We start from the raw sequence: 27,133 nt of genomic DNA, 5'->3' as shown, positions 1-27,133 counted from the left end.
GTATGTCTAAATGCATCTTGATTTGATTCGGATGTGCTGATAATATTATATTGATCCATTCTGCTGCTACTCTAATGCGCTGTTGCTCACTTCCGGGAACTATTGAGAGGCTCCATGATCCGCCTTTGCTAGAAAGAAAAAAGGTCCCTTGGAGTGAACGGAGTTGTCGCGACTAAACGGCTCTGGAACAGTCCCATCTGTCAGTAAATTGTTTTCGATCTAATGAGCTTATACATTGCAAATTTGTAAATAATTTCAATGCTTTTCAAGGATGGGGACGGCACAGGAAGAGCATGCGCACTTTCTACGGTCACAGAGACTCCACTTCCGGTGCACGGGTATTTATTTACATATGACTTCCGTCCGCTCACGGGACCGTGCGTGTATCAGTACCGAATCAGAAACGTTACCGGTATCAGTGGAGAGAGTGGCTGCAGGTTCCAAGCCGCCTGGCTCGTCCTCATCACCGATGGTGTTTTTTTAAAAGAGAAAACTGTGACGATGTCTCTGCCCACTGATGCTAACGCTAACGCTAGCGTGGAGCAGAAGGTGGTTCAGTATGAAAACTTCATTCACGAGGTTCTGAGGAGAGATTTACAGTAAGGAACAACACGTCAGCCTCACGTCTTCATCTTTGTCTGATTCAAGAGGGGACCCTTTAAAAATGTTTTTGATTGCAGTAGATCAGAGAGCTGCAGTCTCTCAGTAAGATAACAGGAACTAATAAGATAATATTGATCGTGATCGTGAACAGTGGAATTATGTGTCTTATAGAAAACAATGTTTTTATTAAAAAAAGTAAAAAGGCTTGACACGTGTGTGTGTGTGTTTTGTGTTCTGCAGGAAGGTGTTGGAGCAGAGAGACGAGGTTTATGAGAAGATCAGTCAGTATCTGCAACTGAAGAACACAATCCACAGTCTGCAGGTATACACACACACACACACACACACCTCTAGAAACAAATCAAACCATGAATTGATTTTCAAAATGATCAATTGATTTTCAGATTTTTTTTCTCCTCTTTAGACTTGTGTGTGCGTGAATGTTTTATACATCATATATGAAAATCACATGTAGTTTGTTCGTGAGCTGCGTCAGAGTCAGAGTGATGTCACCGTGATGTCACTGTGTGTGTCCCCCTGCAGGAGGCGGGCTCTCAGCGGCTGAAGACAGATGTTGATCTTGGCTGTAACTTCTTTGTCCAGGCTGAAGTGTAAGCTGCTGATAACTTGCTCAATCTGTCTGATAGACAGCTGATCAATCGCAAATCACAGAACTCATCACTGGGACATCACCACGACTACACATGTATCAGTACCTTTGTCTTCATTGTATTGATGCCATATGCCCTTTTTGCAAAAAAAAAAGCACAAAATCAGGAGAAGTACACATTTCTCTGCCCTGTTTGAAGCAGCCGTACACTGTATATAAAGTGTTGACTCTGCCGTGGGGGTATGATGCACATTTAGTGCTACCAGTTCCCTCCATAGCTTTATGTTTTTACCAGACAGACGTAAACACAATGGATCAAACAGATCTGACATGTGATTAGCCCTAACTTTCTATGTTTTTTGACTTTTCTCCAAGATGTCTTTCAACCCCGTCCTCTTTGTCTGTCACTGTCAGGGAGGACTCGTCCATGATCTTCGTGGCGGTGGGTTACGGTTTCTTCGTGGAGATGAATCACGACGAAGCTCTGAGATTCATCGACAAGAAGACGACTCAGCTCACAGAGTCAGTTCATCATCTGTCATGTGTCTGAATTCAAGACGTATCAAATAGGACACATGTCATTATTAGCTCTCCTCATGAGGTTTTATATCTGCAGACCAGAGTTTAAATAAAGTTCTATGAGTTTGAACAAACATAAGGAATGTGTAGACATCAACAGTTAAAGTCACAGATAGTTTGTGTTAGCTCGACAATTAGCTATGTCCATTGCTATGACTGAGAGATACTAACCATGCTAATCTTATGTGTTTCAGCTTTACGGAGCAGCTCACTAAAGACTCTTCCAAAATAAAAGCCAACATCCGCATGGTGCTAGAGGTACAGGCACTGCTGAGAAGTTTCTCAATAGCCTTTTTTTATTGATCATCAGTTATCAGTTATGATTCAGAGCTGCATCTACAAGTTATTTGCGTTATTGATCGAATCCCTATTCACTTTTCAATCAACTTTTAACTTTTAATCTCACGCTGTAATTAGTCAGTATTGATAATATTGATAAATGATTAATGAACCAAGAAGAAATATAGGCTTTGAATCTTGGCAGACTATAGACTGGGTCTTGTTTGATGTGACGAATCAGATTATCTCTTCTTCGTCTTCAGGGTCTGCGGGAGCTGCAGGGACTGGGTGACCTGCCAGACAGCAGAAGAGGAGAAGTTTTCTAGATGTGCTTGTCAACTGAAGGATGAGCCGAGGACAATTCAGGAGGAATGTTTACATTCTTGAACTGACCACTGCACAGCGCCAGGGTTCAACAGGGACGTTTAATACAACACATCAACAGTTTTAATGGGGGGGGGGGTTGTAAAGTTGTCACAGTTCATGGTTCAGGAGGACATTTTAACCCCAGTGAATCTGTGATCGTAACTGAGGTGGAAGTGGAGCCTCCGGGGGCTCGGACCAGAAGAATGGTGGCTGTGGCAGCTGTCCATATACTTTTGAACATGTGTTCTGTGTTCAATACAGAGTAAACAGGTGTTCAGCAGATGTGATGCATTGAAAAATATGACGCCATCTGTTGAATTCTGGAGTAATAAAGTTATAGTCATGAAAACATCAACAACACAGAGCCTGTTGCCATGGAAAAGGTTCTTTTAAGATTTACAAACTGATTAATCGAGAGAATTATTAAGAATTTATTATTACTCCATCAATACATAGTTCAAATTAAAAAGATGGTTAAAGTTTAATTTGGCCATGCAAGTTCACCTTGTGGTCCACCAGGATGTATCACACTTACAAGAATGAAGGAGGAAACACTCGAGTCAAGTTGTGGTACCTAGAAACTGTGAGTATTGAATAACTGTACGTAGTCACTCTTGCACTGAGAAAATACGGAAGTGGTTGAAACTTCAAGCGCGACTAACTTTAACGTTGAAATGCATTCCCCGGAAGTGTAAGAGTGTTAGCAGCCGATAACCTGACGGCGGTGGCGGAGTGAGGGGGCGTCAGTCCAAACAGGAAGAGACCATGAAAACACCTGAGTGATGAAGTTAGTTTCTGCGGGAGGACGCTTCTCCCCGCTCACAAACAAAAAAGCCACCGGGAGGGTTTTACAAACTTATTTGCCACGGTGTCGGAAGCCCGAGGCTCCGCTCCGCAACGGCGAGATCCGGGGGCTGACGCACCCGCAACAGTGAGCACGGGAGGGGGCTAGGCTAGCTGGTTAGCACGCTAGGCTAGCTGGTTAGCACGCTAGGCTAACAACTCCAGCCCCTGAAAACCCGCAACTTTGGAGAAACTTGGTGGGAAATTCAGCGACAGCTTGCCGTTAAATCGGCCGCTTCTGTGTCCACTTGGAGTATTCAAATAAGACGAGTGTGCCGGGTTTTAAACGCAGCCTGGTGGCGGAAGCGTCGCAGCTAGTTAGCCAGCTAGTTAGCTCCCAGCGGCGCCGTGGACGGATCCAGGCTCTGACAGCGGAGGTGAGGCGATGAGAGAAGAACACCGCCGCTGGTTCTATCCACCGACTCGACACACGTGTTAGTCGGGACACGCGGGTCGAGACGGTGTCGACACCGATTCGTGTGCTGTACAAACTACAGTTAACCGTGTCGGGAGCGTCAGTGTGTGTCGGTTGGTCGGGTTTGTTTTCTGGGGCTGGGATAACTTTCTGCCGAGCTCGGTGTCCCTAGCATGGAGGGGCCCGGCAGCGGCAGCTCCGAGCGGTTACATCACGGCGGCAGGTCCAGAGAGGAGCGGCTGCACGATTACCACCGATCGGCGCGACTCTGACAGCTGTACCCTGCTTCCGACAACACGCACACACCGACACAGACAGTCAGACAGACACACGGACATTACAGCAGCAGGGGCAGCATGGGGGAGGCGTGAGGCTGCAGGAAGACAGAAGAACGAGGCGGGACGTTCAGCTGAAGATGGATTCAAATCCGCTGATAAACGGTAAGAGGGAGACTCTTCCTGTTGTGTTTACATGCGGAGTTTTCGGGGACAACAGGTGTGTGGCAGCTGCTGAGGCCTGCATCTGTGTGTGTGTGTGTGTGTGTTCAGGTTCTGTCATGCATCCTGCTGTCTGCAGCGTGCAGAGACCTGCACGTTGGGAGCTGTTCGACACTAAACTGTCACTCACACTGAGCGAAGTTCACAGCCATGAGAGGAATGTGGTGAGATGTTGAGACCAGTCCACATTGTATTAGAAATAACTGTAAATCAAAAGAAAACAACAAATACCACCAAACCTACAGAACTTGAATTGATATTGTAAGTAAAATTGATAACATAAATCACAAATTTTTCCACATTGTTTATTCAGTAAAACAAAAGTTTTCATGTACGGCAAAGATAAACGATGATACTGAAAGGCAGATATCCTGGATTTTGGCTCGAATCCGGACAAAAGGGTGAAAACATTGTGAGATGTTTGGTGTTATTTTGACATTTTCACACATTTCCCAGGGAGTAATTTATGGATCTTGATGAAAAACAAATCAGGCGTATGTAGGGGACTGATTATGAATGTGTGCAATTTGCAGCTTGATTGAATTTAGGGGGACAGGCTGTTGGGCCTTGGCGGAGGCATGAGCTCTATTGAGGGACATTGTAGTTTAGTCCTGCTTGCCAAATTTTAAAACCTCAGTGCCAGAAGAAAATCCTCTTATTTCTGGGCCAATATTGTTTAACTGACATTGGTCCCCATAAGCTGCTGCTCACGCCACAAGACCAGGTGAATCTGGAGAAGAGAAAAACCCTGAGTGTATTCAATTGAGCAAATGTCTCTTCTATTGCTTGCGAGATTCATTTGCAAAATTTGGAATATGCTACTTCCGCTTTCCAAAAGTGTAGTCTCACTTTCAAGTAATTTATAACAATTTAAGGTTTAAAAATAATGAAATAATGAAAAATAAAAAAAACACAGTTTCCCTCCAACACCGAAGGATGTCAGTGATGTCAGTGCCAGATGTGGTGTTGTCTGTTGTCATGGAGACCATTTTGAGCGAGTGATGTCAAATTCACATGCTGTCATGGCAACACTGACGCACTGTGATGTGAGTGTGAAACAGTGTTTGTTAAGAGAGTAAACACAGGGAGCCCTAACAAAAGTACGACCGGTACAGGGGTGTGTTCTAGGACACGCTTGTGTCCGTCTTCTGACTGAAGACAGGAACCAGAGGAACGACAGAGGAACAGGACACGGTCAGGAAACTTGTCTGTCCAGAGGAGCTGCTGGAGCTCAGGTCTACCAGGAAGATTCTGGACATCCTCCAACATGATGTTCTTCATTCATGTTTACAGTTGGAAACTGTTCTATTCTGTGCACACCACACGTACTACATGTTTGTTCATTCTGATTGACCCAGTGTGACCCTCAGATGGCCGTGGTCTGGGACCCCTCCCTGTTAAAAAGCCAGTGAAACAGGCATAAGAGCTTTGGTGGGCGGATGGGACAATGGCCAAGAAAGAACCCATTTGATTTTGGCGTAGATCCACACAGAGGAGGGGGGGTGTTTAATGTGAGTCGACCTCCTGCAGGACAAAGTTGTTTGTCTCTCTCTCTCTTGTCCGCTCTCCTTCTCCCCTGGTTACCATTGATGAAAGGTCTTTCACCATGGCAATGGTTTCTAATGTGTTTGATAGGTTAGTTATGTAAGAGGTCAGTCAATGGTAATGAGGTTGATTCGCATGTCTGTCTGTGATCAGTTTAATGTCGAGCTTCTCCAGTGAGAGGCTCACTGCTCATTCACTTTAATACACATGTCTCTTCTTCCTGTTTGTCCACCTGTCTCACTTTCTCCTTCCGTGTCTCCATCCATTTAGACTGTCGTACCACAGACAGGACAGGATTGAGCATATTTGTTATTGATGTTGAAACTGTCATTGTTTCGGAACTGGTGTTGAAAATTATCAAATTATCCCACCCACTCTCCCCCATCTCTCTCTCTCTCTCTCTCTCTCTCTCTCTCTCTCTCTCTCTCTCTCTCTCTCTCTCTCTCTCTCTCTCTCTCTCTCTCTCTCTCTCTCTCTCAGCCATGGACCCGTCCATCACGCTGTGGCAGTTCCTGCTCCACCTGCTGGACGACCAGCGGCAGCGTCACCTGATCTCCTGGACAGGTGAGGACGGAGAGTTCAAGCTGCTGGACGCCGAAGAGGTTGCACGACTGTGGGGTCTCCGCAAGAACAAGCACAACATGAACTACGACAAGCTGAGCCGAGCACTAAGATACTACTATGACAAGGTACTACTCCTGATAGTACTAAGGATACTACACCAGAACAAGCACAGCATGAACGGCTCTGATGCATCAATCATTAATAAACATGTCTCTTTCAGTTTTTAGTTGATGCAGTTTGTGTTTTTGTGTTGTTGTGGTCTTTCAGAACATCATAAAGAAGGTGAGCGGCCAGAAGTTTGTCTACAGGTTTGTCAGTCAGCCTGACCCCTCGCTGCCAGAGGGGGTACGAAACGGAGAGGAGGGCATCAGGAGGGACGACACCGACCCGACCAACCAATCAAGAGGCCTCGGGGGCGTGACATCACCCTGTCCGTCCAAGGGCTTGCCCCAGGTGCACTGTCTGCTGAATGTGGATACGGTGATATTATTGTAACAAGATTTTATTGACTGATCAGTTTCTGTATTGATCGCAGCGCTCGTCACCTAGCAGCTCCCAGAAAAGCTCCAGAAACGACTACATGAAGTCGGGTCTCTACTCCACCTTCACTATCCAATCACTGCAGGCCTCGCCCAACCCACGACCAATCAAAACAGAGCTCCTGCTGCAACAGGATCCCACGGCCAAGGTCGATCGCATGCCTAGAGAGGTGAGCAAGGTGATAAAGTTTCAACTGATCACATGATTGATGACGTCAGAGAAGGATGAACCAATCAGATATAGACGGATCCCAACTTCTGCTAAATTAAAATGTTCTTTTAGAAAATCAAGGAAACGTGAAATAGATTAAAGACAGCTGGACAAAGAGAAGTGAAGACGTTTTAGATAGTGAGGGATAATTACAAATAATAATTGATATATGATTACATAATAGTGATAATGATGTTGATAATGATAACACAGCTGAACTCAGATTAGTTCCTGGTTCTTCACATAGCAGATTAAAAATTGTCAGATTGTTTCAAGTCATCACCCCCCCCTCCTTCTGCGCAGGTTTGTGTATTGTCAGAGTCTAAATCTTCGTCAGTAGGTGGAGCTGTTGAGTCTGCTCTCCAGGTGATCGTCACTCAGTCGTCTCCATGTCCGACTCCGGCGCTCAGTCCTCAGATACCAACCAACGCCACCAGCCAATCACAGGTTGGTACCGGAATCTGTCCCCTGATGGGTCATTCTTTGCTCTTGCGGCTCTCCAGAGGATGAACCCTTCAGATTTTAACGACCTTTCCTCTGGCACCACCTTCAGGTCAGACATCGCGTCATGTGTCATATTTCTCACTTTACTTCTTTCCCAGAATCCTCCTGCTCCCCTGAGCGACCCTCCGCAGATTTATCTCACCAGCGTTGGGGATCCGTCCTCCCTCACCCCCCTCATCCCCATGGGTCCTGTTGGCGGGTCGGTGAGTCCGGTCCCTCCCCCCCATGTTTCAATGGGCCTTCAGGGGCTGCAGCAGGATGACTGTGGGGGAGTCACTAACCACCCTTCAAGCTTTCCACCTCACACCCAAACTGCTCCTCACCAAACTCACCCCCAGTCCGTCTTTGTCATCATCAACCCACCTCCTCAGCAGCAGCAGCAGCAGCAGCAGCAGGCTGCCATGGCTCCTGCTCCTCCCTCTGTTGCTCTTCCTGCCCGTCCTCCTCCTCCCCCCATTGTCATCAAGGAGGAGAACCTACCGTCAGAGGAGGAGCTGCTGGAGATGGTGTCTCTTGAGGAGAAACAGATGGAGGAGGTCAGACGTTTGCTTCTCTCATTTACATGTTGATGTTGTCAGATGACAGAACTCGTCCTCCTTTATTCACAACACGTCTGTGCTCCTCCCTCCAGGTTCCACAGCTGATCTGTGACTCGGGTGACTCGGAGCCCACCACCACCACCATCGTGGAGAGTCCGCCCCCTCCCTGCATGGAGCCCAGGGATGGAGGGCAACAGCCTGCAGGGGAGGCAGTGGAGGGGGGGTACAAAGGCACACTAATAGGTAACAGGAACAGAACAGAGAGAGCAATTGTGTGTGTTTTATTTGTGTTAGATGCAGATGTGAAGTTCAGGTGTCAGGGGATGTGTTTAGGTTTCAGGTAAGTTTCTCTGTTATACTGAACACTGTTTTTCTCTCTCTGTGTCAGATCCCTCCGTCCCTCCCGTGACCCCCACCGCAGCTGTGACCCCTCCTGTGACTTCCAGGTCAGATGTTGCTCCTCCAAAACCAAAGAAGCCACGGGGCCTGGAGCTGCCCTCCTCCCCCTCCCTCCCCCCTGGCCTCTCCCTGGATAAGGTGTGCAGACGGAGTAGTTCACCTTTAACATCAATGAACATTAACCGCAGCGTTACTCTTTTTTTAAAAAACTGAATAAGCTTACCCGTGTCACAGCTGTAACAGCTGTCGCTGTGTCTCCAGGTGAAGCCTGTGACATCACTTCCTGTTTGTGTTTCCTCTGCAGGTTAATGCAGCTGTAAACAGTTTGCTGGCTCCTGGATCAGCGACCAACACGCTCACTCCGACTGTCATCACCTCCCATGCGCTGGTAAACTGTTTTGATCTCTGTGTGAGAGGGAAACTAGAGGTCAACAACAAATTCACTTTAATGTGGTCGTCCCAGTTAAAGGACGTTTTTGTAAAACACGTCTCCAGCTGATCCAGTCTGTCTGCTTTGATGAGTTGTTGTTGTGTGTCTGCTCTGATGAGTTGTTGTGCGTCTCTTTATCCAGACTCCGGTCCTGTTGACTCCCAGTCCTCTCCCCTCCACCATCCACTTTTGGAGCACGCTCAGTCCCATCGCTCCTCGCTCCCCAGCCAAACTCTCTTTCCAGGTAATTCAGTCTTTTTTGTCTTTTTTAAATTATTTGTGCATATAATTACGACATGGTTACAACCATGTAAGACTTTCACTACACGATTATCGTGACTGGAAGAATTCCCAATAAAAATATTATCACAATATTTCTGTAGGTTTTAGGGCTGTTACTTTTTATTTGAATTTCGAAAGTGGGGACAAAAATTGCCCTAACCTTAACATTTGAATGATAATGACCTGTTCATATTCAAAACATACAGTATTGAAGCTCAACATATCTGTGGGCACTCGCTATCAGCTCCACCTATGATGACGACGATGATGATGATAATTATTATTGTTATTATCATTCAAATTCACCTTTAATATTGTTTATTGTGTGTTTTATATCATTTTGGCAAATTAATTATACTGAAAATACTACACAAAGATAGAAGTACACACAAACAAACAAATTGTGCAATGTATGTACCTGTTCGAGGTCACACAGCGAGAGATAGCGGACACGCGCAAACACACACATACACACACATTGGTGTCTCTTTAGGTCTCTGGCTCAGTTTTTTGTCCATCTGTTGTCTCCAGTTTAACGTGTCTGCTCTGTAGTCTGTAGAATCCAGATAATAAAAGATTCCCCGTTAGTCTTTAAAATACAGAATAAAAAACACTGGAGACAGTTTATTATTCATTTTGTTCCTGCAGTGATTAGTGAGGTTCCTTGAAGTTTTTCCGTTTGCGTTTCTGCTGTTGTGGCTCTTTGTCGCCTACTTCTGGAGCAGTGGAAAACTACAGACATTTTTCACTGTCCAGTGAAAACAACCCTGTAACTCCAGTTTATGTCAACTCAATCTGAACAGCCGTGTTTAAAGGTCGTTTTCTACTTTCAACAGATCCAGGAACCAAACTAAGAAAAGAATGAGTCAAGTCACACTTATTACAGATGAAAACTCTTTGTTTGAGCTTCAGTTTTCACATGTTTCTGTGATTTAAATTGATTCTGTTTTCAAACTCAAAAACAACAACTTTCGCACTGCGCTTTTCCTCTTTATCAGATTTAAATACAGACGTGACTCCAGGAAATGGTCTAGAAAACTAAGAGAGAATAAAAAGTTAAAGCACTCAGTGAACAACCTGGAACATAGCTGAAACCTGGAAAAGAGACCTGCAGTCTTCACAGCCCTGACGAACCAGGAGAAATAGTCTCGAGTGTGAGGTTTCTTCAGTGAGAGCGTTTACTGTTGCCCCATAGCACTGCTCCAGTGTTTGCCCTACCATTGAATTGGGAGGGCGCCCCGCCCCCTCAATGGGAGCCCCCGCCCTCCCTGAAATGTCAAATTGATTTTTATTTATTTATTCATTTATTTTGTATTTTACACAATGTAAAGCAGAAGTCATTTCAAGTCACTTTCCTTATACACCTTTTTCTTAATTCCTGTATGAAAGATTCTGGATGAAACTTATCGTGATTTGTGAACCCAAACCCTAACCCTAACCCCCCCCAAACCAGTAAACCTAGGGGAAACACTGCTGTTCAGTATGACATCACTGTGAATTATTGTTATAAACAGGTCAGAGGTTCTGACAGAGATGTGATTTATAAAGGTCAATAAATTCATGTACGTCCATTATTTTTCCAGTGATCTGACGTGAAAGGAGTTGGACCGTCTTCTATGTGGGACACTGAAATGACAAATCTATTTGTCTCCGTTTCTTTATAGTTTCCAACCAATGGCAGTAATCAGATCCACATCCCAGCTCTAAGCGTCGACGGCCTCTCCACCCCAGTGGTGCTCTCCCCGGGCCCCCAGAAACCCTGAGCCCCCTGCCCACCTTGCACAGCTCCTTACTGGGCTCAGGACTCACATGACGGGCCCCTGGCCTTCTGGAAGGTCAGAGGAGAACTGGATCTGGACTGACTGTGAAACACTCCCGCTCAAAACAGGAACCATGAAGTGTTTCAGCTGCATCGCATGATGGGTAAGAGCAGCAAAGTTGATGGTTAATGAGGACCTTTCACTGGTGGATCTGTTCACAGATGGAGAATCACTGTGGAAACCAGTTTGATGAACGTCAAAATCTCCAAACTCTTCTGCCGACCCTTCAGCAGAATGTTTTAAATGTGCAGAGAGCAGGAGGATGTGTCAGTGTCATCTCCCTGGTTCCCTCTTTCAGCCCTTTTACAGTTATTGTAATGGCCTCGAACAAAATGACACTTCTCTGCACTTAAAAGCGTCACGAGTGGCCGATGAGGAGGGATATTTCTTCTTCTGAGCATTTTAACTGACGGTCCTATTTTAGGACAAAGATCGTTTTTACCTTGTGAACAATTGTTCCTCTTCAGCCTGACCGACTGATTCAGTGAATGATGAGACAACTTGGAGAAATGTTGAAAAGAAAAACATTCATTTTACTTTTTTTTGTCGACTGAGCAAGGATGTTTGCATACGACTTTTAAAACCAGTTAAGGGATTTTTGTCTTTGCTCTTATTGGCCGTTTTTTTAAGGCCACGCCTTTCCACACTTATGCATGGCCTGTTATTGGACTGAACTCCTCAGCATTACTTTGAACTGACCAATCTCAGAGCTGGGATGATGATGACGGTGGACCCTCATCGCTTTATAATCAGCCAAGTTATTTCTCTATGAAAGTCTCAGTACAGGACAGATTGTATTTTTTCTTAAAGAGTCTTTGAAGAAGTTTTATTCTTTGACTTTTCAGGTGCGAAACTTGTTTGGAATAAAGGGTTTTATGACGTCTGATGACACAGTCACATTCCTCTGGCTTTAAAATGTCAATAGAAAAGTTTGATTTACTGATTGATATTAGTGTATTGTTTTAATTCAGTGTTCATTCTAGACGTACAGTAGATTTTTCTCAAGGAGCTCTGATTGATGAATGTTTTCTTGTTCTCGAATGCCTCGGATTCACAGCCTCGTAATAAATCTGTAGCGATGTTGTCACAAGTCGACTACTCCATCGTCGCTCCAAGAAAAGAAATCCCTGCTCTTACTTTTCACTATCGCTTTTCCTCTTTTGAAGTATCTGTAACTAACTAACTGCAGAGAAGACAATCTGCTGTTTAAACCAGCACATGACCAGTGGTTGTTTTAGTTTTAAAATTTTAAAGTCTTCTTGTGGGCGTAGCCTTTGTCAGAGCGTCAGTGAACCCGGTATTCACACCAACAGTGAACAGTCCTCACAGAACGGACCTCTAAGCAAGTTGCAACCCACCGTGATGTCACCCGTTGGTAGGAGATACCGTTATGAAGCCTTGAGTTAAGCATTTTGACCAGTGCCATCTTGGTTCTTTGGAACCAGACGTAGGAGCAGGGGGTGGGTCTGACTGAGAGCTCATCCACTGGGCGTCTGCAACAATCCACTGATTGGACCTTACTAGCTGTCAATTACGCTGTATCCATGCTTCACTGCAATACCGTGCTTTATCGTCTATTTTACTCTAAATGAGACCCCAATTAAAAATGTTTACATCATGCTGTATTGAAGATGACTCGAAACTAGCCATTTAGACTGTAAACTTCCCAGGAAAATATTAGCTATTTGTATAAATCAAGTGATAAAGTAGAGTCAGTCTCTCATAGACTTCTATAGCATTTGACTTCTTTTTGCAACCAGTGAGCCGTCCTCTGCTGGTGATTCCAGAGAATAGAGGCTTCAGGCACTTCCACATTGACTTCATTTTTCGGATCTGGTGACTATGTCAGTGGACAGAGAGCTGGAGACGCCAAAGTGGATGATGCTCACTATATGTCACCGTCCAGTTAATTGAAGCTGCTCTGTCAGAGTATTAACCACTCCACGGCACAGATGCATTATGGTCCATAACTTGTGGCAACATCGGAATCTGCAGAAAGATAGATGCGCTTTTTCTAAAAACCAAGGAGTTTAATTTTTTATTCCCTCAAAAAATCCAAAGTGAGGATGAACTGACACGTGCACTGGTTCTTCTGAAAAGACTGTTGTTGTTGATGTTGATGTTGTTGATGATGTTGTTGTGGTTTGTGATGCTAGCTGAACTCTGGTTGCCATGGTAACCCGACCTGACTGTTGCCGAGCCTGCAGGCTGCTGCTGTTGTTGTCGCTGAAGCTCCTCGTGTTGACGCTGTTGACGCTGTTGACGTGTTTCTATGCTTCTGTGTGTGACGACAAGGCTGCGGACTCTCTGTCTATCACACACACACACACACAAACACACACTTTTGTCATTATGTATCTGGGAGGACACTTATTGACATAATGCATTCCCATGTCCCTCGCTGTAACCTGAACATGGATCTAACCTGATCCTTAAAACCAGGTCTTAATCTTGAACTGGACAAAATAACAGACCAAACTCACAGCCATAGAAACACACACACACACACACACACACACACACACACACACACACACACACACACACACACACACACACACACACACACACACACACACACACACACACACACACACACACACACACACACACACACATGGACCTTCAGAAGCTGAGTGAAGCTGGACCCTGTGTTTTTAGACGTGACATTGGATGTTTCATAGTTTATTCAGTGTAACTGAAGCTGAATCAGTTTTATAAGCTGCTGCAGAGCTAAGTAAATTACACTTGTACTATTTCAACGTTGAACCAAAATCACTGATGATCTGATAGGCCGAGGGCTGGAGGAATCAGAGAGGAAGTGTCCCATAGTATTTGTGTTGGATAATGTGTGACGTCCAAAGACGATAGTAAATAAAGATTGACCACTTCCTCCCATTGTACAAAAATGAAGCTAAAATGTCTCTACTATTGACGTGATTTGGAGCCAGAGCTGGTGCAGTAGTGATCTTGGAGTAGATTGAGGTCCCGCCCATACGGGCGCTCAATCAGTCAGTCAGTCTCAGCTGTCAATCATAATGTCTTAGCCAAAGGTAGAAGAAGACTTTAGTGATCAACAACTGTTAACTCACAGATGCCCCCGCACATCTAAACCTCTGTTCAGGAAAAAGGGGATATCGATATGAAAATAAAAAAACAGCCTCAGATCAGCTCCTGACGGTGCCATTTCCCAGCCTCAGCAGTGACGTGAACGCACCTCCAAGCCATCGTGTTTGACTGTTCTTTCGCAGCATGACTCTATTTTTCTATCAGAGATGATGTGTTTTATTTTGTGAATAAAAGCTTAGAGTGACGAAGCCTTAAAGATTCTGAGCTGCATCGGAGGAACGAAGCACTCGTTGTTTTTCATGGTGCATGACGGTGACGAACAAAAGCCATTTATAGAAGACATTGTACGTTATGCTAACATTTCTCTCACCAGCAGAACATGAAGAATGTTTTTATATTAAATCAGCACGAGTGTTGCATTCTGGGTAAAGTCCAGACAGTAAGAGGTTGATGAAATTTTACTGTAAAAAAACGTGCTACTTTGAACAGCAGGATTTAACTCACAGGTAACGATGACTGCGGATAAAATCAGACTGAGGACTGCACAAACTGAAAACATTATTGTTATAAATATTGTTGATCAGAGTCGATCGGTTCATGTTAAATATCCAACCAAAACAGAGAAACTTCTAAAAGTCCGGTGATTTTATAAATCAGTGCAGTTATTGATTATTGATCATCTACATGGCCTTCAACACAACCAGAGATTGAATCAATATTGGACAGATTTGTTCTGTCTTCTCTCTTAAAGACACAATATAAGAATTGCTCTTGGGTACACTCTGGCTCCCCCTACATATGGGAGATGTTAATTCATCAATGGGATAATGCTGTGTGACACATTACAACATATTACAACGAGTGGAGTTCTGACGTGCTGCCAAAATGCTCACAGTGACGCTGAGTCACAGTGACGCCGAGTCACAGTCTCTGTGAATGTTTTAGTTCATGAACGTTTTTCTGATATTTATAAAAGTAGATCTCTGTAAATCCCAGTGATTTGATGGTCTGCTGTCTTCGGAGCTTTCTGTCTGATCAGCTGTGTAACTGGTGAAACCAACAACTCCTGAACTGTTTAAGAGTTGTGAATTTATCAAGCTCTACAAGGACCAGCCTCTTAACAGCTGTTGAAGCTCTCTGATTGAATGATTTTATAGCAATGCTCCCTGGGACTTGTAGTTGACCTCAGTGCTAAATGTGTTCAGTGACTTTTGACCTTTTTTCAGGTCAGTATGTTAATGTTTGTTCTGATGATTAATCCAGAGGAGCCACATGGCCAAAAGTATGTGGACAAATGAGAACAAAAAGTATATCACTCTGACTCTGACTCTTAGTTTTAGTGTTGTTCAGGACGACCTTGATGAATTTATGAAAACGGGTGAAGCAGTGACGATAAACTGAAAGAATGTCACTCGGAGTGAAACCAGGTCAAAACAGAGCTGTTGTCAAAATCGGGAGCTGTTCAATCATCTGCTTCAAAATAAAAGAAAGGAAACGTCATTTTGATTGACATGTCTTTTAATTTAAGATACGTCAGGTCGTCCACATACTTTTGGCCGTTTAGTGAAATATGTTAAAGTCACAGACACTCCTTGAGTTTACTCACAGAGAGGGGTTTCCCATGGTCCTTTGCAGCGGGATGAGGTCAAACAGAATGCTCTGGAAACTTGCGATCTTCTAATTGTAAGCATTGAGTGTTTTTTATCTGCAAAACCTTTTCTGTAAATAGATGAGATGTAATGGGAACATATGAATCTATATATTCTGTACAGACCAGTGTTCTTCATGTGTTTGCGTGGCCAGTTGTTGCTGTCAGATCCAGCACGGCCCTGCCCCTCCTCGCCTCTGATTGGTCGAGGAATTTATTGATGTAAAGGGGCGGGGCCTGCTTTTATTTTTCTGAGACAGAACTCTACGCATTCAAGTTATTTACTGGAAAAACGAAAGATATTTTTTATGGACATGACTTTGGTGTAAATGTTCTACAGATGATTTAACTTGTTTTCTATGCGCTTACACACACACACACACACACACACACACACACACACACACACACACACACTGCTAGTACAATAATAAAAATATTTTGTTGTGTACCCTCTGACTCGTCACTGACTCACCTCGTTCATTAATGCAAATGAAATGTGTTTTAACGTGAACCTTGATTTTTTAAGTTTGGTTCATGTCCCATCTGCTAACATGGAGGGGGCGGGGTTTATGACATGTACTGCAGGCAGCCACCAGGGGGCGATCACGCTTACTAACCTATGACGGGATCATTGATTGATTAAATGTGTGCACCTGGTGTGTAATTCATAGGGCCCTGGGAAAATGGAGAAAAATATTAAATCCAGACAATGTCACTTCTTACCTTTTTTTGTGGTTGTGATGTAAGTGTATCATGTTTCCCTCACCTCAACACACACACACACACACACACAAACTGACAGGAATTAATGTTTACTTCAGTGGTAATCCAAACTAAGCTGGATTTCAGAGGCAGCAGGATTGTTTTCACTCAGCATGAGTTCACACTGGGAAACACACATCTCACAGTCACACAATAACATCACATAGACACGAGTAGTCTTCATGTTGTAAAGTATATTTTCAGTGATTACTCCAAACATTGAATTATAATAGGTAGAACTGAATAACACTGTGTGTGTGTGTTTGTTCATCAGTTGATGTTTATCCTGAATCACCTCCCTTAATCCCCATTCTGCTTTTATTATTTAGATATTTATTTTTATTTGTTTTGATGATTATCTCAGTGTTTCTGTTTGATAAGAAAACAGCTGCTAATGCTATAGCTCTAGACTCGTCTTCATGTTTGATAAATGATTCATCATCATCTTCCTCCTATGTTGTTCTTATTTTCTTGATCAGCATTATTATAGACTATATTCCTCATCATCTTATTATCTTCATCGTCCTGTCAGGGTGGTCACCCTTGACTTCATCATTTGTACAGTAAGTAACCCTGACTCATGAGTGTTTACTGGATCACTGTGACATCACTGAGGATGATGATCTTCTGTTGTTGTTAATGGTGTCGTCCTGTCTGACACACACACACACGGCTCTGATGTATCATCTTTGTCCTTTTTTACTTTTGTACCCTTTCAAAATATTTTACTTTTCCTGCAATATAATTATCGGTTCAGCTTTTCTTCATATTCAGAAAACGAGGCACCAGAGAAGAAGAAAAGAAGCAGAGGCTGTCATCACAAGAATCTGGAGCATTACGTCATGTTAACCCACCCCACCACCACAAACACACACACACACACACACACACACACACATACGCGCGCACACGCCTCTGTGCAACATCCGAGCTGTGATTGGTCCTTTATCCGGTGGCCTTTAAATCCCATTGGCTGATCTGGAGTCAGCTGCTGCGGTCCTGGCAGAGGGCAGGAGAGAGAGAGAGGGATGAAAAGGACCCGGTCCTCCCTGATCCGGAACAACAGAACCAGCATCCACCGGAGAACCTCCCGCTCTTGAACCTGACTTTGTGGATTCTGCCGGAGTCAGCGCGGTCCTGTGGTCCCGCTGCGCCGCGTCTCGGCTCGGCTCGGAGCGACGGGGCAGAAGGAGCAGCAGGCGGAGGAGGCAAGGTGAGCGTCCGTCTCCCATCAGCTCCGGACCGTACCGTGCGGCGCTGATGATGATGATGATGATGATGATGATGATAATGATGGAGGCTTGTTGACTTAAGAGATGGGTCGGTGAGAGCCCGGGGACATGGACGGGATATCAACAACATAGCACTGTCCCACTGTGTGAGTGTGAGTGATTAATAAATGTGGGAACTATTGATAATAGCAGCATCATACTCAGGATGTTTAGCCTAGCTTAGCACAATGACTGTAACCAGGGGGAAACTGTTAGCCTGTCCAGAGGAAACATATATCCTTCTCCAGCAGCTGTGAAGCTCACTGAGGAAAAACCGCTACATGCTGGAACTATTTTCTGATGAACCGCAGCGTATCCCTCCGCCCGTCCGTAGTGTCAGTTTGGAAACTAAATGTCCCAGGGTGACTGACTCGGGTCTGTCAGGCTCATTGTCCCAGCAGCTTTACTCCGGATTGGATCACAGTTTTCATCAGAAGATAAAGTTCAGGATACAGTTACCATGGAAACGACAAAACAAGTCTCCTTGTCTCCTTGTGCAACGAGCAGAGAGACACTTGATTTAAATCAGTTTTCTAACAGAAGTTTGGTGTGTGTTGCTGTGCTGTGCCCCCTGCAGTGTGTGTGTGTGTGTGTGTGTGTGTGTGTGTGTGAGAGAGACGCGGCCCTGGCACACCCCACCGCCTGTGTCTCTTTGTTTTCCTTCCAGATTTCTTCACATTGTCTCCTCTCCTTGTCTCCTCTCCTCACCGTGTCACTTCTCCTCTCCTCTACCAGTTTCTTCTCCTCGTCTCCTCGTCCCTGCGCTCTCCTCTTCTCGTCCCCTCTCCTTGTCATTGCGTAACGATTCTTCTGAAACTGGTGTGTTAAAGTAGGTCAGAGTTTCTTCCCTCAGTCACGTTCACATTCAGAATGTTTCCACAGTAACAACGACTCTGTTTTATATAATCTCTGCTGTTCTTCACCTCCCCACCTCTCCTCTCACCCTGACATCTCTCTTTATTTCATGTGACACTGAGACACTTTGGGTTTGAGACGTTTGCTTTGTGAGCTCACTCTCACACAAATATACGCACAATAATGATGACAGAATTAAGGATAAAATGATGATGTGATGACATTTTCTATCCAAAGGGTCAAAGGTTTACTGTGATATCACGCTGTTATTGAACAACAACTCAGGAACAGAATCAGAGGCCGACCATGTTTCCTGTGACGACCGCGAGACGTTGACTCTCAATGTATTGAGCATTAAAATGTTAAAATAAATATGAACACTTCTTAGCTTCTACTGAAGTTAGCATGCTAACGAGCTCGCCCCAGCCTGATCCCTTCACTGTGGCGTCTGCTGCTCAGAGGATGCATCAGGAACCATCACCACAACGTTCAGAGAAAACTGACGTATAAAGCTATAGGCTTAGTTTGGACTTTAAGGTTGGGGTTTCACAAAAAAATCTAAAAGGAAATGTTTTGTTTAACATCAGAGACAGGGGTAGGGCTGGGGTAAGTGTCGGGGTAAGTGTCCCCACAAAGATACGTGTGTGTGTGTGTGTGTGTGTGTCTGACTGCTAAGAGGTAAATAACCAGCGTCTCCTGCTCTCCTCCAATCACGTCCTCTGCAGCAGGACACTCGCAGCTTGTTAAATTATTCACGTCACCTCATCAATATTCCATCTGTTCAGCAGCTGTGGGGGGGGCGGCTCAGATGTTAGAGCAGCGAGGTGGACCCTCCTCCAGTTTGTCGTTAACAAGAAGAAGGAGGTTCAGAGGTTTGAACAATCAGACTCAGTGCGCTGTGTTTCTGTTCAGCCTGGAAAAGTGGATACTCCTGCTGCAACAAACAGAAGTAGAAAATAAAATCCCGTTTCCTGTCCTGACGTTACCTCTCCTCCTCCTCCTCCTCCTCCTCCTCTTCCTCTCAGTTTCAAAGACAGACTGACAGACTGAAACCTGCGTGTTCAGACCACCTCTGGATGAGCTTTGAGACTCTTTGTATCCAGATGTTGAAAAGGTCTGAATGCATCTGTTATCTGTCCTTCACCCAAAGAGTCACTGTCAGTTTATGTGCGTGTGTGTGTTTGTGTTTGTAGCTGTAGAGGAGACTCGCCTCCTGCTGACCATCTGAAGGAAGTTCTCATTATTTAGCTCGTGCTTCCCCCAGCCCAATGCACCATGGGACCTGCAGTCCTCCTCATGTTCCTCCTCTGCCTCATGACATCATCACTGTGTGCTGAACTGGACGGGGACAGCCAAGGTAAAGAACAGTGATATGGTGAATGGTAGCAGAGGGACATTTGATTTAAATCATCAGTCTTTTTAACAGAAGTTTGGTGTGTGTTGTGTCCTGTAGACGGTGCCGTGCTGTGCCCTCTGCAGTGTGTGTGTGAGACGCGGCCCTGGTACACCCCACAGTCTGTGTATCACCAGGCCCGGACGGTCGACTGTAATGAACTCCATCTGCAGAGAGTACCAGTCAACATCTCATCTGACACACAGGTAACAGTGACATCATACAGGTAACAATGAAATCACACACAGGTAACAGTGACATCATACAGGTAACACTGAAATCACAAACGGGTAACAGTAACAATGTGAATGTCGCTATTGCTAATGTTGCTATTGTAAATGTTGCTACAGTGAAGGTTACTTACTTCTGTTGTTATTGCTAATGTACTTTTTTTTAATGTCCCTGTTGTTACTGTTGCTAATGTTGCTATTATTAATGTTGCTGTTAATATAGGCAAATATAGATACAAATTTATAAATGGTTGATGCAATGTATTTTAGATGTGAGTATGTTGTGCTTGTGTTGTGAACAGGTGCTGCTGCTGCAGAGTAACAACATCTCCTCCATCACCACTGAACTGCAGAGACTGACCAACCTGACAGAGCTCGACCTATCACAGAACCATTTCACACAGGTAACACACACACACACACACACACACACACACACATACAGAGGGATATTTTATGCATTAGTGTTTCTCCATCTTTGCATTCACAGTTTAAGTTTGTGTTTTCCTGACACTGCCCCCGGGCACAAAGAAGTGGTTTCCCTCTCTCTACTGTATCTAGGTGAGCTCAATGGGTCTCTGCTCACTGGACCGGCTGGTAACTCTGTACCTGGAGGAGAATCACATTGAGGAGTTGGTGGACTACAGTCTAAGGAACCTGTCCAGTCTGGAGGAGCTCTACATCAACCACAACCACATCTCCTCCATCGGACCCAAAGCCTTCGCCGGCCTCACCAACCTGCTGCGGTAACCGCCACCTCTTCTTCGTCTTCTAAGCTTGTCTGAGCTTGTCAGATTTTTTAAAACATGTATGTCCATTCCATCTTGGTCATTTTTCTGCCTCTGCTCGGTCCTGCAGGCTCCACCTGAACTCCAACCGGCTGGTGGCCATTGACAGTCGCTGGTTTGAATCCCTGCCGTCGCTGGAGATCCTGATGATCGGGGAGAACCCTATCCTGGGTCTGGAGGAGAAGAATTTTCTGCCTCTGTCCCGCCTCCACAGCCTGGTGCTAGCTGGGATGGGCCTGGCCTCTGTCCCCTCTGCCGCCTTTCTGGGCCTCGACTACCTGGAGAGCCTATCCTTCTACGACAACCATCTCAGGTGTGTCTGAGTTTGGTTTTGTCTATAATGTTCGCTCACTATTCTGGGTGATGTTGATGACCGGTTGTTCTCCTGGCAGGTCTGTTCCCCGGGACGCTTTGAGCGTTCTCCCTAACCTGAAGTTCCTGGACCTGAACAGGAACCCAATCAGCCGAGTCCAGCAGGGAGATTTCCAGAACCTTCAGCACCTGGAGGAGCTCAGGTCAGTCTAAGATCACAACTGCTAAAAGTAGGAACGTCCTCACCAAATGTTTTTGTGTTTTTAAGGACCACGCAAAGCATGTTCCTGTGATTGTCTATGCGAATGCGTAGCTAAAAAGCAAGTATATCTCTGAGTTTGACTGAGGTTTACAATCAGTCTGTGAGGAGGGATGTTTGTTGTTCACCGTCCATTGTCATCTCAGCAAACTGGGAATGTACGGCTGTTTGTGGAGGTCCTCCCGTTTGACGGTGAAGTGGTGCTATCCGTCGTATAATATGTACAGTTTCCTCGGGTTGTGTATTAGAGTAAGTGTTGATCGTGTTTGACTTCAGTCTGAACAACATGGATGAGCTGCTGATGGTGGAGCGAGCAGCTTTCCAGAACCTTCCAGAAATTGCCAAACTGGAGCTCTGCAACAACCCACGCCTGTCCTACATCGACTCACAGGCCTTCAGGTGAACACTGTCACATTTCTTTTATTCAACTCTCTCACAATTTTAATTTTTTTTTAAGTTTCCTCCAAATTTCACATATGAGCAAATCTGATTTCTTCTCATTTACCTCTCTCTCTTTCTTCTCCTTCTGCTGCTCCTCTTCTCTCTGTCTCATTCCTTTTCTACTTGTCCTTTCCTTGTCTGTTCTCCTGCTCAGTGACCTTTTGTCCCTCCGGACTCTCCTTCTCCACAACAACCAGCTCAGCCTCCTCTCCGGAGACCTCCTCTCCTCCCTCCCCTCCTTGGAGGAGTTGTCCGTTCACTCTAACCCGCTGCGATGTGACTGTCTCTCCTCCTGGGGGCCTCATCTCGGCAACCAAACACATCTCAGGCTGCTGGATTCTTCCATTACCCTCTGCTCCTCCCCACCTCACCTGATAGGTCGGGAGCTGCAGGAGGTGGTGGCGGTCGGGTGGGGTGGGGGCGGGGCCAACAGCTGTCTGCCTCACATCTCTCCTCATTCCTTCCCACCGACCATGAACGTCAGCAGTGTGCAGCCAATCACACTGGAGTGCTGGGCAGATGCTGACCCTGCCCCCCAGTTCTACTGGGTAACACCCACTGGAGACAAGGTGGGTGGGGTCACAAAGAAGTGTGTGTGTGTGTGTGTGTGTGTGTGTGTGTTTATTCCTAGGCTTTGTTGGAAACTGTTTAATAAAAGTTAAAAAAAACTAAGAAGAAGCTTCCATACTAACATTTTTCAGAGCTGCAATTATTGTTAACGAAAAGGCTGTTCTGGCTGTTGTCACACCTGAGACACAGGTGACAAACTTGGAGCCTGGAGAGATGGATTCTAACTTCTCGTGAGGAATCAGAAGGTTTCCTGACTTGAAGATTAAATGTGTATTTATTGATTATAAATAATCTGACAACCATCATACGCCAACACAAAATCTGACATGGCAACCCAACAGCACCAACTAGAATGTCATTCAGTAGAGCGCATACCTCCACCAAGGCCCAACACTCCCCCTTAAATTCAATCAAGCAATCAATTACACAATGTTAAAGCAAGTGATAAAAAAATTACCAGATCCGCCCCCTTTTCCAGATCCACGGCCAAATTGAATGGCCTCTTTCTTGACCCATGTTCCATCCTTCCATCAAGTTTCATGGAAATCAGTTCAGTAGTTTTTGTGTAATCCTGCTGACAAAAAAACAAACAGACAAAGGGACAGGAATGAAAACCTCCTCTGTAACAATGTATGTATCTTATAATCACATTCACCTCTTTTCCTTATATGCTCAGGTGAGCTCAGAGGCGGTGGCTGCACCAATCATATCAGAGGAGGGGCGTGGCTTGAGTGAAAAGAAGAAAAAGAAGAAGAAGCATCGCATGTCGGACCCCGGGGCGCTGGTGATCGAACACGCAGAGCCGTCAGACGCAGGTAAGTTGGTTTCATATGCTGAGAGAGACCAGGTCCAGCTAGTCCACTGTTTTCATCAAGAATCCCCCCCCCCCCATTTATCTCTTCAGGTGTGTACACCTGTGTAGCATGGAACGCGGAGGGAGTAGACACAAAGAGCGTCTCGGTGTTTGTGGACTCTCAGGGGTTTGGGGGATGGTGGTCCCGCGGGGGGACCCGACGGGATGGTGATGCCAGCAGAGAGCAGTCGTGGCTGGGGAACTCGTCTGCAGCTTCTCTGGTGGTGCTGGCAAAGGTTCCTGTGTTGTCTTTTTATGTGTATTTTTCAACTTTTATGATGTATTTTTGTATTTTATTATAAGGAACATCTGCTATAAAAATATAAATATATATTTTTCACTGTTGCTAGATCAGATTCTTTTCTGATTTTTAAATGGTGGAGATTCACTAATTTCCTGTCATTTGCTGCAGGTGGTTCATGCCCAGTCGGTTGTGTTGGAGTGGAGGTTGTATCCCAGTGGAGGAACTTTGTCTGTGGGTCAGAACCAGCAGGACGTCCCCCTACCTCTGCCCCGATGGACCAGCGCCACCGTGCACATCGACAACCCTCAGATCAGCTACACTGCCAAGGTGAACACATCCGCCCTCTGTACATGTCTGCACGTACACTAAAGCTCTGTCTGTGGTGTGTTCATGTGTCTGTGGACTGTGGGGCGTTCACATGTCTGTAATAACAGTGGGACAGTTGAGCATCTGTGGTTAGTTAATGTGTGTGTGTGTGTGTGTGTGTGTGTGTGTGTGTGATTCACTGTCAGACAGACACAGTCCGAGAGCAGCTGGAGAATGTAGAGGAGCATTTAGCAGCTGATGGTTCGAACCAAACGCGGAGCTAAAAGAGAGCTGAACACTGGACTCATCAGTCTTTGTCTCTGTCTCCAGGTCCCAGTTGACGTTCAAGAGTATAACCTGACACACCTCCTTCCTGCCACACAGTACCACGTCTGCCTCACTGTCTCCTCCTCTCCTTCGACCTCCTCCTCTCCCGGCTCCTCCCCCGACCCCATCTCTCCGTCCGCCTCCCCCTCCTCTCCCGTCCACACCTCCTGTCTGAACATCACTACCAAGGAGGCAGGCTTCTCTGTGGAGCTGGTGGCGTCGCGGCGCAGCAGTGTGGCGCTTGCAGCCGTCATGGGCTCCATGTTCGCTCTGTCCATCATGGCGCTGCTGATGGTCTACATGGGACGCCGAATACAGCAGCACAAGTCCTGTGGCCACTCGCTCAAGAAGTACATGCAGCACGCCACGTCCATCCCTCTGAATGAGCTTTACCCACCACTCATCACGCTGTGGGAGAGCGAGGCAGAGAAGGACAAAGACGACAAGGAGGAGGAGGAGAGGAGGGCGGGAGAGAGGGAGGAGGAGGCAGGGGGGAGTCAGATCGACACGACGAAGACGTACATGTGGTAGCTGCGGGGTTTTTTGGAGGGGGGGGGGCATGGAGGGACAAGGAAGGAAAGAAGAGACAGTGGATGGACAAAAATCAGGGTAAAATGTGACCCTTTCAAACGAGTGACTGCTGGGGAGAAAGAGATGAAACTACCTAACAACAGAAAAAATCTGACGATAAAATCAGTGTGAAGACGAAAGGTAAAATGGACTGGTTTTGTGACGAGCTAAAATATAAAAACACCAGTTTCTTTTCTCATAGCTTCAGTTGTTTGTGTGGAACTGGACAGCTGGTCATCCCAAGGAAAGACGGACAGAGACATTTTCAGAAGAGGTCTGGTTTTTTTTTTTTCAAACTGGGGTCGGGGGCCTGTGAACGGGCCATTAGCTGGTTAAACCAGGACTTTTCTGGACAGGGGAACTGTTGACCTCTTGGTCGAGATGTTTTCAGATTTCATCTCCTTCCTCTCTTTCGCTTTTCTTTCCTTTCACTTCCTCCTCTGTCCTCTTCTCTCTGTCAAGCACACTGACAGTAGCTGTACTGTAAAAACATAAACTGATTATTGTAATTTAGTTCATCTGATGAACGTGAACACAGCACTGACACTCAGCACAGGCAGCAGCAAGTTGCACTCAAAGGTCCTGTGTTCAAACCCTCAGATTTTCTGGACAGAAACGTCATACTTTTCAAAACTATTGAAAAGAATATATATGATAATGTTGAATTACAAATTTTTCACTTTACATGAAGGCAGGATTGTTCACGCCTTCCATGTTTTCTTTGAATGGTCGACTTGCTAAAACATCCAGATACCACAGATCTACTGCAGACCTCACAAAATGATACACGTGGCTCTTGACACACGGGACCTTTAATCCTCCGCAAACCTCTCGACACCAGACTACATCAGCGCAGCATGAATGCATCGTTCTTATCACTGTAATATTTTTTATTTCCATTTGTTCTGCATCGGGATTGTACACGGTGGTCGTCACGGCAACAGTCACAAGATGTGCATTCTGATTATTTGGGGCCAAAGCTCTGCCTCTGACACCACCGTTACATCTGACTTTATGGACACCCTCTGCACGGACGCTGACAATGACCTTTTGTTGCACCGATGCAGAGTTTGGACCTGTGACTGTTTCTTATCCTGTTACACTGAGTCCGTCGCACTGGGACGTAGGTGGTGCTGCATGCCTTTGCACTCTGTGTAGGACTGTCTGTACACAAACCTCGTCTGAGGGACAACCTGCAAACTGCTGGAGTGTTGTGTGATGTAGAAACAATTTAAAGCGTCTCACATGTCGCGTTGATACTGAGTCAACAGTTTGAGATTTTCACTCCACAGTTTGCAGATTTGTTGTTCAGACTTTTAGCCAAATATTCCCTCAGCTTTCTGTCAACCAAAACACTTCAGGAAATAACACCCAAAGGAAACTCTGGGCATTTCAGAGAATATATTGTGTACATACGAACATTACCCACATGATATATGGCTTTAAAATTGTTTCTTTGCTTCGTTGTTTTTCTGTTTTCTCTCAAAATGAACTAAATCTCTTCAGACTGATGGTCCAAAAAAAAACATCCAAGCGAATTTGAATTTAAATAGAAATGTGAGGATGAAACAAAGGTTGGTTTCTCTGAGCTTCAGTCAAACCCAGCGTTCACGTGTGTGTTGTTCCTGAAGCTCTCAACTTCAACTGGTTGAAGTTGAGGAAGACCATGAAGTGTGTCTGAAAGCTCCAGGAACTACTAGAAATGCACTCAGTAGCGCTCATAACTCCACCAAGGCCTAACTGTCCATTTAAATAAAGTCAAGATGCACAAAATCTCACACACACTCATAGATTTTAAATGTTAAAGAGAGTGATGAAAATTCCTGGATCTACCCCTTTTGTCCGGAACCACGCCAAACAAACAGACAGGGGAGGAGAAATAACTTCCTTGGCGGAGGTAATAATCAAACACCGATCATCAGTCTGAGGTTCAGTTTGGTGTGAGAACAGAGGGGAGGCGCCCTCTGGTGTTGACACAATGACACGACACACTGCTCCTCATGTTCAGATCAAACTTGACAGTAAATGCAGGGTATTTTGTATAAAGTGTTTCTATATTTGAAGACAACTATTGCTTAATACATTATTATTATTATTACTACTATCATTATTATTATCAGGATTATTACTATTATTATAACTCAACACTGAGCACTAACTGTAACTAAAGGTGTGTGTGTGTGTGTGTGTGTGTGTGTGTGTGTGTG

At 45.2% G+C, this 27,133-nt stretch overlaps 3 protein-coding genes across 7 annotated transcripts; all 3 read left to right on the top strand.

The window, feature by feature from the left end:
- Window positions 1–136: 136 nt before the first annotated feature.
- On the top strand, window positions 137–2,797 carry uxt (ubiquitously-expressed, prefoldin-like chaperone). The gene is made up of 6 exons (XM_035645600.2): window positions 137–599; window positions 844–925; window positions 1,147–1,214; window positions 1,628–1,735; window positions 1,987–2,050; window positions 2,335–2,797. The coding sequence occupies exons 1-6, from the start codon at window positions 259–261 to the stop codon at window positions 2,395–2,397; spliced, it is 726 nt and encodes a 241-aa protein (XP_035501493.2). The 5' UTR covers window positions 137–258; the 3' UTR covers window positions 2,398–2,797.
- Window positions 2,798–2,944: 147 nt separating this feature from the next.
- On the top strand, window positions 2,945–14,369 carry elk1 (ETS transcription factor ELK1). Of its 5 annotated transcripts, none has more exons than XM_035645593.2 (12): window positions 2,945–4,135; window positions 6,218–6,426; window positions 6,569–6,754; window positions 6,837–7,010; window positions 7,355–7,498; window positions 7,654–7,758; window positions 7,930–8,091; window positions 8,187–8,337; window positions 8,483–8,631; window positions 8,798–8,881; window positions 9,066–9,167; window positions 10,870–14,369. In XM_035645593.2, the coding sequence occupies exons 1-12, from the start codon at window positions 4,111–4,113 to the stop codon at window positions 10,966–10,968; spliced, it is 1,590 nt and encodes a 529-aa protein (XP_035501486.1). In that variant the 5' UTR covers window positions 2,945–4,110; the 3' UTR covers window positions 10,969–14,369. The 5 variants fall into 5 exon arrangements, with proteins under 5 accessions (XP_035501486.1, XP_035501485.1, XP_047186994.1 ...); XM_035645592.2 differs by having other exon boundaries at window positions 7,927–8,091; XM_047331038.1 differs by adding an exon at window positions 4,244–4,356 and having other exon boundaries at window positions 7,654–8,091.
- A 2,742-nt stretch (window positions 14,370–17,111) lies between these two features.
- On the top strand, window positions 17,112–26,699 carry si:ch211-180f4.1 (uncharacterized protein LOC100144405 homolog). The gene is made up of 13 exons (XM_035645590.2): window positions 17,112–17,720; window positions 19,827–19,990; window positions 20,087–20,232; window positions 20,559–20,660; window positions 20,818–21,002; window positions 21,115–21,357; window positions 21,437–21,559; window positions 21,892–22,014; window positions 22,211–22,625; window positions 23,303–23,441; window positions 23,531–23,715; window positions 23,892–24,050; window positions 24,360–26,699. Exons 2-13 carry the CDS (start codon window positions 19,909–19,911, stop codon window positions 24,885–24,887), a joined length of 2,430 nt encoding a protein of 809 aa, XP_035501483.1. The 5' UTR covers window positions 17,112–17,720; window positions 19,827–19,908; the 3' UTR covers window positions 24,888–26,699.
- The last annotated feature ends 434 nt before the right edge of the window (window positions 26,700–27,133 follow it).

The sequence above is a fragment of the Scophthalmus maximus genome, chromosome 3 (assembly GCF_022379125.1).
Source record: "Scophthalmus maximus strain ysfricsl-2021 chromosome 3, ASM2237912v1, whole genome shotgun sequence".
Taxonomy (NCBI): Eukaryota; Metazoa; Chordata; class Actinopteri; order Pleuronectiformes; family Scophthalmidae; genus Scophthalmus; species Scophthalmus maximus.
Note: the sequence above shows the minus strand (reverse complement) of the source record. Positions and strands in the feature narration are given on the sequence as shown.

Coding starts and splice junctions, on each gene's coding strand:
- uxt (XM_035645600.2), top strand. CDS start 259: ATGCTTTTCAAGGATGGGGACGGCACAGGAAGAGCATGCGCACTTTCT. Junction 600..843: donor GTTCTGAGGAGAGATTTACA/GTAAGGAACAAC, acceptor TGTGTTCTGCAG/GAAGGTGTTGGAGCAGAGAG. Junction 2,051..2,334: donor ACATCCGCATGGTGCTAGAG/GTACAGGCACTG, acceptor CTTCGTCTTCAG/GGTCTGCGGGAGCTGCAGGG.
- elk1 (XM_035645591.2), top strand. CDS start 4,111: ATGGATTCAAATCCGCTGATAAACG. Junction 8,338..8,482: donor GTACAAAGGCACACTAATAG/GTAACAGGAACA, acceptor TCTCTGTGTCAG/ATCCCTCCGTCCCTCCCGTG. Junction 9,168..10,869: donor CAGCCAAACTCTCTTTCCAG/GTAATTCAGTCT, acceptor GTTTCTTTATAG/TTTCCAACCAATGGCAGTAA.
- si:ch211-180f4.1 (XM_035645590.2), top strand. CDS start 19,909: ATGGGACCTGCAGTCCTCCTCATGTTCCTCCTCTGCCTCATGACATCA. Junction 20,233..20,558: donor ACATCTCATCTGACACACAG/GTAACAGTGACA, acceptor TGTTGTGAACAG/GTGCTGCTGCTGCAGAGTAA. Junction 23,442..23,530: donor CGCAGAGCCGTCAGACGCAG/GTAAGTTGGTTT, acceptor TTATCTCTTCAG/GTGTGTACACCTGTGTAGCA.